The sequence below is a fragment of the Mchenga conophoros genome, linkage group LG22 (assembly GCF_057382185.1).
Source record: "Mchenga conophoros isolate Kocher_MC1m ecotype Shallow Benthic linkage group LG22, M_conophoros_male_GT1.1, whole genome shotgun sequence".
Classification (NCBI taxonomy): domain Eukaryota; kingdom Metazoa; phylum Chordata; class Actinopteri; order Cichliformes; family Cichlidae; genus Mchenga; species Mchenga conophoros.
In genome coordinates, this window is record NC_140546.1 from 15,733,766 (window position 1) to 15,744,677 (window position 10,912).

General features: G+C 40.1%; 1 protein-coding gene across 6 annotated transcripts in view; it reads right to left on the bottom strand.

The window, feature by feature from the left end:
- The window catches only part of LOC146549164 (myocyte-specific enhancer factor 2D homolog), a 32,280-nt gene extending 22,002 nt beyond the window's left edge, over window positions 1-10,278 (bottom strand). For 5 of the 6 annotated variants that reach the window (XM_085263367.1, XM_085263363.1, XM_085263366.1 and 2 more), the window contains exons 1-2: window positions 10,083-10,278; window positions 2,185-2,535 (exon numbers count right to left, since the gene is read on the bottom strand). In XM_085263367.1, coding sequence (XP_085119493.1) covers window positions 2,185-2,238 — 54 coding nt within the window. In that variant the 5' untranslated portion in view covers window positions 2,239-2,535; window positions 10,083-10,278. The remainder of the gene's footprint in view (window positions 1-2,184; window positions 2,536-10,082) is intronic. The other variant, XM_085263362.1, reaches the window with a different exon arrangement.
- Between the last annotated feature and the right edge of the window lie 634 nt (window positions 10,279-10,912).

A 10,912-nucleotide genomic window follows, 5' to 3' on the forward strand; every position in this document is an offset into this window, starting at 1 on the left:
GACATTCTGGATAACTCCGATATTAACCAGAATTAACAAAAACAGCTCTGTTCTTTTTAACATGACCTGAAAACAGCGTCTTAGGCCATAAAGTCATCTCAGAGCAACGGGAAACTAAACCTATTTTCCCATCTTTTTCCAACCAGGAGTCGCTGGCCGCTAAAAAGAATCCAGGTTTAAGGCACTTGGGTTTTGCCTTCACATTTCAGATCAGTCCATCGTTTTTACACTCTATGGCTAGCCCTGGCCTTGGCCAATTCCAGCCTCTGAAATTGGCCTCTCCATTGTCACACATTATCTGAAAAGGTTTCAGGGTCTGTTATGTCCACAAAGTCTGGGCTGGAGGGCATGAGAACGTCAAACATTTTTGTAGATTAAAGAGAGAAGAAATTAAAAGTACAGAATTCAAATTACAGCTACCGTCCGACCTGGCAGAAACGATCTTCTGAAAAGACAAATCAATGCAGCGATTTTTAAATTTGGTCTTCGAGCAAAATGTCTTGGAGGCATCAGTTGTGGAAAAAATGAGCTTGAAGATTGCCAAAGGAAAAAAAAAAAAAAAGCACGTGGAGGCCTGAGAGCATGAGGCAAAATATTCTGTGGTGTGATGAAAACAAAACTGAAGTTTTCAGTTGTCATACAAAGCATTCTGTTTGGCAGGAATCACCTCATCACTCATCCAGCACCATCATTACTGTGAAGTGGAGTGGCAGCCTCATGCAGTGAGAAGAGAAAGGAAGCAAATGGAGCTGAAAAGGCAGATTTTGGGGTACAGCCTGATTTAGTACTTGAGACCTTTCATTGCAGGACTTGAATGTGGACGCCAAACAACATCACAAAGCTGTGTGGGGCCAGCCCAAAATCATGACCTTACTGCCATTTGAAATCTGTGACATCTAGACAGCTATGTTGACCCTGTAAAACTGTCCCAGCGCCTACTAGCAGTAAACAGCTCTAATCATGTTATAATATGCAAGTTTTTGGTTTCTTTTTGTTTCGCATGCTGAACCTTTCTATGACCACACAACGTTCACCACTTTTGGCAATAAAACATGGAGTTTTTTTGTTTAAGATCAGATCAGTCCTCACAAAGTACTGTCCGGAGAACACCATTTTTGGATTAAACAGCTCACAGAATAAAACACTATTATAAAACAGTATTGTATAATACCTAAAACAGATGGATTTCTAAATAAAGCCTCACTGGGCTCTCGTCTTTTGAGTCAACCATTAAAATTAATATTGGCTGTATTTTAGAACACTTCACAAGTGATTTTTCAAAGGAAACAAAAATGGGGTGACCCGGTGCGTTTGCTTTACCTATAATAAAAAAATGTAGTAATCTGCAACCATGTGCACACTTTACTTGTAAGTGAGCTTATCACTGGTTACACTATGTTTTATTAACTCATTGATTAAACTAGGTTTGGTTTTTTTTATCTGAACTTTTAAGCAAATTTGGCTGAGATGTCACTTTATGATTACAAGAAAAACTGCCTCAGCTGATGAAAGTCACGTCATGTGATCAAAAGCTCCAGAACAGCTTTTGAAGAGACTTTTAATAAACAAATTTTTCAGAAATTGCTCATTTTTTCCCTTCCTCTTTTCATACAGATCTCCCTTTTTACATGTTTTACATATCATCATACTAACCAAAGCAGGGACAGGCAACAAGCGCCAAATGTCACTGATAAAGTGCACTGAAGCGTACGAAGCAAACACGATGTGTTGCTGAGAAAAAACAAAGGACGCAAGTAAGAAAAGCAGTCACAATTAGAACCATGAGAACTAAGAAAATTGCACATAACTCCTGACCACACGGGTGATTAAAGCTCTTAATTAACTGGCTGACAGCTCTGCTCCATTTATATGGAAAAAAGTGTCCTCCTTCTTAATGGATTTAGCAGAAAAGTAAGCTTTTAATATGACATTTGAATTTGTAGATCAGGCGCAAATCTCAGCACATGCAGAGTCAGAGCCAAAAGTAACAAAAAACAGAACCTTATTTTGAAATAACGCCTTAACTCTGGAGGTTAATGCTCAAGCTGGAGCTGCGTGCTTTAAAAATCGGATATGTATCACAGTGTTACATACAGACAAATGCACCGAGGTTCAATCTGCAGTCTCTTCAATGACTCATTTCAGCAGATTAAACGAGCAACCAAATAAATAATTAAGCCTCACCTGCTTGTTCCTTTCATCGGTGATCCTTTGGATCTGAATCTTTTTCCTACCCATGATGCTTTGTTGTGATGAAGACAAATGTTGCAGTCAGTCAAGTGCAGAAGTGCCTCTCGGAAGGTGAGAGAGGAAGTGCAGCCACAAAACACTGAGATGCGGTCATGCACTCGAGGACACGCACAGACACATTTCTCTGTCCAGTGTGGCGAGGCAACGTGGTCGACTCCTTCAACGAGCGGGTGCTGCGGAGACGCTTGAGGTTGAGATGGTTCTCAGTTCGTCATTTGTTCAACGGGGACTAAAGTGACAAACTTACCCCCCAGCTGCTGTGGTGAGGATGACGACACTCCTCTCCTGTGAAAAGTAAAGAGACAAAGACGTTACTGGAAGGTTCTTTATGTATGACACAAACAGAGGAAAGGAAAACAATGGATATCTAATGGTGGGAATCATGCAATCAGAAATCAGTAAGTTATCATTCACTTGTGTGAAAAAAATAATGACTAACCCCACTTGTTCAACTGTAATTAACCTGAAAACAACTGAGGAAACAATGCTGTCTGATTATGAGGCCAGGGGGCACCAAGCGACACACGACACCACCGCGATGGGTTAAATTCATCGGCTGCCATTGTCTCAATCTCTTCAGGCAACGCATTAAAAATATGAAAAGGCGTTCAAGCTCAGAAAATGTTCCCAGAGATTGAATTTGATGATGAGATTTGGATTTTTTGTCATCCTTAGTGTTAAGTAACAGCTAACAGATCAGGTCTAAGATAGGCCGGATGTTTTGTGTTTTGTTTACACTCACTTCAGCAGGTCAAAATGAGAAAGGGATTTATTTTAGTCATTGCAATCAAAATTTGTGAATATAAGCAAGCACTAAAGCAAAAAACATGTCCATCCCCCAGTTCCAAAGCAGAAAGAGCTCATTTGTAAATCATTTAAACTTCATATTTAATCAATGACATATTAAACGTGTTAGTACTATCTTAAAGGTTACAAATTTCACGCTGTTATGTTGAAGGCAAAATTGTGCTACATATAGGCTTTGCTCTATTTTTGGTTCTTTATAATTCAACTAATGTTTTCTATGGTCTGAATTAACGCGAGCCAGTTTGGCAATCACATTATTTTGCTAATATAGGCAAGGTCCTCCCTGAAAAATGATGCTCTCTGCAGCAGTTCAAGTGTTCAAGTTACCCATGCAATATGCACTAAAACCTCCAGCCACAATGGATGCCGGCTTTTGAGCTGTGCGCTGATCAATAATAAGCTGGATGGTCCTTCTTCCCTTGGACCTGGAGGCAGAGCTCATGATTTCCCCCAAAAAATAAATAAATAAAATTTTGACTGATTAGACCAAATCACAGATTTTCTACTTCCAAAGAGTTAACCCAAGTCACACAGCCTATAGACTGATTAGTGACCCCTTGGTGACCTCTAGTTATTAGGGCCAAAAAATGATTATTCCTCAACCAGTTAGAGAGTGTTGCTGGCAGCCTCATTGTGAAATTGGTTGCAAAGAGGTATATAGTGTTGCACCAAAAACTTCCTTTTGGTTGCTTTGGTCAATAGCACGTTGCCATGGTCACCCTTAGTTTGCAAACTTGTCCAAAAACATTTGTTAACTACTCACGGAGCAGTAGTGAAACTTGAAAAACAGCAGCGCAAGCCCAAAATGATAAGCATTAGCCTTCAAAATAAAAGCTGACGAGTAAGCATTTCCCACGCAAACTACAGGTGATCAAAGCATTTGCAAGGAGGTTTTTGGTGCAGCACTGTATACCTCTTTGCAACCAATTCAACATTATGACTACCAGCAGCCTGCAAATGGCTTTTAATTTCCACTGAAACCACTGAAAGCCCCAAAATCCATGAAGTTATTACTGTTACATTTATCAAAAGGTCACCCGTAGTGACTCGTGGTTTATAAGTGCATAACAAAACAGAACACTAAGGAACCTGTGGTTAATATTTTAAAATCTATTAAACTGTGGTTAATAGAATAAATTCATTCATTCTTAAAACAAATTTAATGCAGTCCTCCAAAGGACTAAAAACGTAAACGTGACATCAGTCAAGATAATTGTCAGTATGATTTTCTCCAGGATTCAGCCCTTCAGGGTTACTCAGTGACACCATGGAAATAATCAAAGTAATTTTAGTTTGAAGAGCAGGCCTTTGGGCTTATTATCGGCTAATGAAGACATTTACTGGATGGTTTACAAGCCTCTGAAAACTTTATTTTAGTTTTTCTTTCACACACACGTTTAAAAACACATTTTTGGCAGAAATCCTTAACAACTCCACTGTAGCTCTAATCTGCTACTTGGGAAAAACATAGATTTGAGAATGAAGTGACTTGGCACTTTGTGATTGTACTTGGGACACCCGGGGTAATGAGCTTTGTTAAAGGGTCGATCTTATAACAGCTGCAGTACTTACAAATATTTAACTGCTTATGTATTTACAAATACATAAGCAGTTGGCCACTTTTACTTTGCATGATAATGAGTTAAAAGTCATTAAGAGTCACATACTGCACAGGTGCACTTATCCTATCTGCAGCGAGAGCTTTTAATTAATCTATATTACATTCGGGATGCACAATTAATCATTCATTAATCACAGTTTTAGCAAGAACATTTCATTAAACTCAGTCAGGTGCAATGCTGATGCTTTGCATTTATGGGAGCTGCCTGGTGTGGTACATTAAATCAAGCGCTACCCTGAGCTGAAAGGAAAATTTGTTTTGTCTATTAATTAGTGGAAGGACAGAAAATCCTGGTATTTCAGAAAGTGTTGCTTTTCTTTGTGATCTTACTGACAACAACAGACAGTCAATGGACCGAGTTCCAGCAATCTCTGTTATTTTAAAATCTATGTTTTTATGTAATAAAAAATATGTTAAACAGATTTCATCACACCTGTGAAATGGACCCCGAAACTAACCTGTTCTAATCTCCTTACTGGCCTGAAAATTCACAGCAAAACTACTTTTCTTTCCTCAACCAATTTTATCTTCAGCTCACATTTTACTAAACACATTACCTAAACCCCATTCTCTTTCCTACATGTGGGCTCGGCTCTGTGGCAATTGTGTTAAGTTTTCCCTCCAGTCTTGACCCTCCGCATCCGAGCTTTCCTGTGGGACTGTTGTTAGGCCAGACGGAAAAAATGAAAACGCCACTGGAGTGCACATGGGGCTTCCCAAAAAAAATAACCCACATTTTAACAAATGTCCAGACTGAGAATTAACTGGTGAAAACTCAAACCAGAGCTGCACCTATGAATTCATACAAGACGTCCTGATCGTGTAAATAATTAAACTGGTCTTTTTTTTACTTTGTTCGGTCAACTTTGAATTTCTTCTACCGCCACCTGAACCCACAGCAGCTGCTATCATTTCTTTTCCTCAATTTATCCATTATGACTTTTCTGCTCGCCAGCCAACCAATTTTCTCTGGAGATGAAAATAATAATCTCACTGAGCGGGTCAGGTGTGGCCATACAGTGTATTTTCACTATCACTTACATTCATTTAGTCACAGCGGGCTGTGACGTGCCCCCGTACCCGTGTCAGCTCGCATAAAAACGATTCCAATCACTTTTAAATTCTGGCTTATACGGAAGTGTAAGTGTTTTTTTGTTACTCGATATAATGCAGATTCCTCATAGATAAAGATATCAGAAACAGCATCCTTGGTTTTAACACACTCTCAGCTACAAAATTTTAGATGTTTGACTTTTGTGCTTTGTTTTCACTTGATGATCATCTTGTTTGCGCTCGCTTTTTACTTTTGCTTTCACTCACTGGTTAGGTTTAGACAGCAAAAACTATGTTGTCCGGTTGTGTTACAGATTGTGGTCTGAGTTAAAATACAACCCCCTTCACAACACTAGCATTACCAACTGAATAATGATGGTTTGTTTAAGTGTATCGCTCAATAGATTCTATGGTTCGTTATGCACCAATACTAAAAAAGACCCGTAGTGACAAAAAAAAAGTAATTATTTGATGCAATGGAAATGATAACAGCAACTTACAGCAATATATGGAAAATCCACATATAAAAACAGGAAATTAACACTTCTATAACAATCAAACCAATGTGACACATCAGCCTCCAATGTGACATCTTCATATCATCATGCTTTGCGTGACCATCTGAGCTTTTAAAGTCTTTTACAGCAACACCAAAAATCTGCAGCTTTGTGAAGCTGGGAAAACACAGAGTAATTACCAATCAATTAATGGGCTGATTGATTAAGCTGCTAATGAGCTAAATCTTTCCAAGTACCTTATGTGTATAAACAGCAGTAGTGGCTGCCATATCGACACACAGGTTCATCTTATTAGCTGTGAATCCGTTCATGAGTGTACCTACTAGTCTTTAATAGCGTCAGCATCATCATCGTTGTCAAGTCATAAAAAGTGCTCAAAATGTCATGTTTTTGCACGAGTCCTCTGCTCACAAAGCCTGCAGTAATAATAATATTACTATTACTGCTAATATTGGTGTCCTTTATTAAACAACCTTTTATGAAGGACCTTTTTAAATACAGGCTAACAACTAATCCAATAACCCTCGAGCCCAAAAAGCTACTTGACACATACAGATGCATGAGCATTAGGTGCTTTGAGTTGTGCTTAGACCGAGCTTTCCGTATATTAAATCTATATCCACAGCAGTGTTAATGGATCACTCAGCAGCTCTAACAATTACCACAACACGACATGTAGAAATATCCCACAGCTAGAGGGGAAAATGATTTTAAAAAATGCTCTTCCCTACTGACTCTGCTAACTTTGGCACTGTCAGGCTACAATATTATCTTTGATTAGTCGTGAATTGACCATAACGGGGCGACGCTGCAAGGCTTCTGTCTAGCCTTCCTCTCCCCGACTGCCCTCTGCATGGCTGCCCCCTCATTATTGTAATTGACACGTTCATCCCTCCTCTTCCCCCTTAAGGCGCGATGGCTCAATTAGGAGGTGGCCGGAGGACTGATTGGACACTGAGATAACGAGATCACCGCTGGGCTAAAACTGAGCCCTGCAGCCAGTCGAACCAATCTCGCTCAGACGCAGGAAGCCAATCAGCCAGAAAAGGCGCAAGTCGATCTAAAAGACACTATTTAAAAAGTCTGTGACAGTGGCAAATGAATGACTTTCAGCTGGACCAGGTGTGCCTCATCATCATAGGAGGAAAGGCATTTGATCACTCTGGTTAGGAAAAAGAAAAAGAGCCACACATATGTTATTCGAATCATGCAAGTGATGCTTATGCAACCCTTGAATAGTCTCCTAATGAAGGGTGGCGCAATCAAGCTCAGGGTAGGCATCTGCCTGTTTTGGAGTAGTGTAATTAGTGACAGTGACCTTTAGCGGATTACGCACTGCCCAATGAAATGTGCCAAACCCCTGAGATAAATGGTCGGAGCCTCAAACGTGACTAGCAATGGGGTTTGCCCGGCTCCCAGACAAGGATTCAGTACTTGATGGCCTTAATGGCTCAATCTCCCACAGCCAAAAGGTGGATAGAATTGATTTACACTCACAGTTTGTGACTTTGCATCCACCTGACAACATAAGGCAACAACACATTGATTATTAAGGTGCTGCATAGAAAATCTCAGGCAATGGAGAAAAATCTCTTTGTAATTTCTAAAGTAGCATCTTTAGGTTTCATATAGGACCAAGAAAAAAAGCACCATTTAGGGAGCTGAATTCAGGGAGTGTTTCGCATATCTGTCTCCATTTTTTCGTAACTCAACTCCTCAATTAACCACCTAATTGCTTTAGGGCTCCAAGCTTTCCAATTTAAATAAAGCTGTTTTTTTTAACGAGATTTAACTAGACACTGTCATTTTAAAAGCGAAAAAATATTACTAAGGACTCGCATATGTTGCCAGTTTAAACCCTTGTGCATTAGGACAGTGTTACACTGTGTCTTCCTATTAAATGAACTTTACCAAACAAGTCAATGTCTGACCTTCCAAAACCTTCCAACTAATATTACTGTTTAAGAGCAAAAAGCATTAGACATGTAAGTAATAAAGTCGTAAGAAGATATAAAGAAATGTCATTACTCTAGCAAATTATGCTTCTAAAGCAAAAACATCCAAATTTCTTAGACCTGCCTCAAGCCTTAATAAATTCAATGTGATGAGGTGTTATTTGAGTGGAAAATTATTGCAATTTTAATGAGCTTTCAGTTCAAGGCACACTAAACACAAAGGGAAACAAATTAAAACTATCCTTACATGGATGGACTATTTCAGCCAGGTCAGAAGGACAAAACTTGCATGCAATCACTGTGTATTATTATTAAAACTGGAAAATTCCTAGATTTGGATGGATATTGCCTAATTTTATGTGCCACCATTGCCTGTTTGTTTGGTCACATCTTTACCACATCTAGGAGACAAAAGCTTACATTCTGACAGCCCAAAGGGTGCTCATAACCTAAGAGCACGATGCTATCTTAATGATTTGTTGTTGTGAAGAAACTATTTCATTCCGTTCAACTTGGCAACCATTACCAGCATTGTCAGCTTAAATCCTAACCCCGAGGTGGCAACACGCTTCTATATCAATGTTGTTTTCCTCATTTTAATCAGATATTTCACTTGAAGATAGCAAAGTTTTTGGCCTGCCAGCATGTTGATCCTGCTGCCAGGCCAGCAGAGGACCAGGACTGGGAAGCATTTGCAATCCAAATAATAATGTGACATTTTGAAACATTTAAACATGAGGATTTTGTGCTCAATCCACAGCATACAGTACACATCACGATAAACGAGAAATTATGTGTAAAATCTGTGCTGATGGTCAGTGGGTCTGCACTACCGAGGGATGTTGATATGAATCCATCTGCAGGGACGCCTCACAGCGGTGGATCACCCTGTCAAAGTGGCCTACTTATAGCCCAGCAGCACTGGCATCTACCATAGGAGGGCACAGAAAAATGATGGCTGCACGGGCCAGCCTCTCTGCTAAACCACATCAGAGCCCCAATTTCACTGGAATTACTTTTAAGTATTAATAAACAACGCAACAAAAAAGACCACACAAATATGGACATTGTAGTGTGACCACTGATTGTTAGCGCTTTTAAATATTATGTGCATTGTTCTGCACACACGTAAACCAGTGCAGGAAAGTGAAATATATTTTCCCTCGGGCTCCTGTGAAGAGCTAAAAAATAATTTAAAAAATAATAATTAAAAAAATGCAGCAGCAGGGTGAACAGCTTTGAACAATAGCTCTCCTTTATGTGCACTTGGACTGTTTTCTCCTTAATGGCGTTAAACTAATAACCGTGTGAGATCTGGTATGTGAAGACCACATTAGGTTAAAGTGGATTTTTTTTCCCCCTTTTTTGTTAACAAAGTGGGTGCAGGAGTCCAAACTGTCTAACCATGATGACAGATGGGAGTCTGGATACTGAGGAGGCCCACTGACGGCAGACAGGTACCCTACAGGATCTAATCTGACATGTTGGAGGCAAAACCTAGTGTCAGATCCTCGGTTCGTGCTTTTTAAAAGCCTAACGCAGCCGTTTAGGACACCATAACTACCGGAGCCAACATGGAAAGCAAAGGACGAGCTAACGTTGCTCTACACAGGCCATTTCACAATTTTCTAGTTACGAGTCCGACCGACAGCCATTACCTTCCTCACTCTCTCCATATAACTCGGCAGGGCGAGCTGGAGTACGCACTACTTTTAATCATATCACGGATATTTCATGTTCACGTGAAGACTGGGTATCTGTGTGATATAACACAGTAGTCTCGCTTATTACTTTTTTGTATTTAAATAATAAAGCAAGCAGGTCTGCACCCGTGTGAAGGAAAAAAGACGCAGGAAGGAAATGTATCACTCCACTTACCCTGAAATATTGCTGATAAACACCGAAAATAGGCCTGCCACTACCGGCTCCAGAGGTGACCCGTGTTAATTAAGAAACATTAATTATGAGCGCTGAAGCGAAGTCTCTATTTACATGAATCCGCGGCATTTTATTCCCTTTAATGTTGATGTAACTATACTATCCACCCAGGCGACACAGCGTACCCAGTGTACGATCGACGTCATTGACATTAGCACGTGATCGACGTGACGCTCGTCCAATTGGGAGCTGACGTGCAAACTTCTCGTCCAATCGCAGACGAGTGGGTCGGTCTGCGGGAGAGGACATGACGGAGGTGACGGCCATGTTCTGCAATAGTGTTGGTATCCCTCCGCCTCAGTATTTACCTTTTGCATGATTTTGCATGTGGGGAAAATGTCACTGTAGCCCCACTGTGCCCTGCCTGCTTTCCATAAGAGAGCCCGCTAGCCCATTTGTTTTTCACGTCTGCAATCAACACAGCCCTGTTAGCGGCGAATAACCGCCTGCTGCGGCATGTGAAGGCTGTCAAAGTGGGAAATGTTGAATGTTGTGAGGCAATTACCGCTTAAATTGTTTTCACCTCAAGTGCTTCTTTTCTAACGGTATACCAGACGCTATGATATCAGACTGGTGAAATGTCCACGTATTGTTTAAGAGTAAATAAAGGGACACGTGGTGAAATCGGTGAGATATATGTGACAATAATATATGTGACATATGTGACATATGTGACAATAAAAGTGATTTGATTTGATATATACATATATAAAACAGACCACTTCATAAGGTACACCTGTTCAACTGATTCTTAACACAGATATCTAATT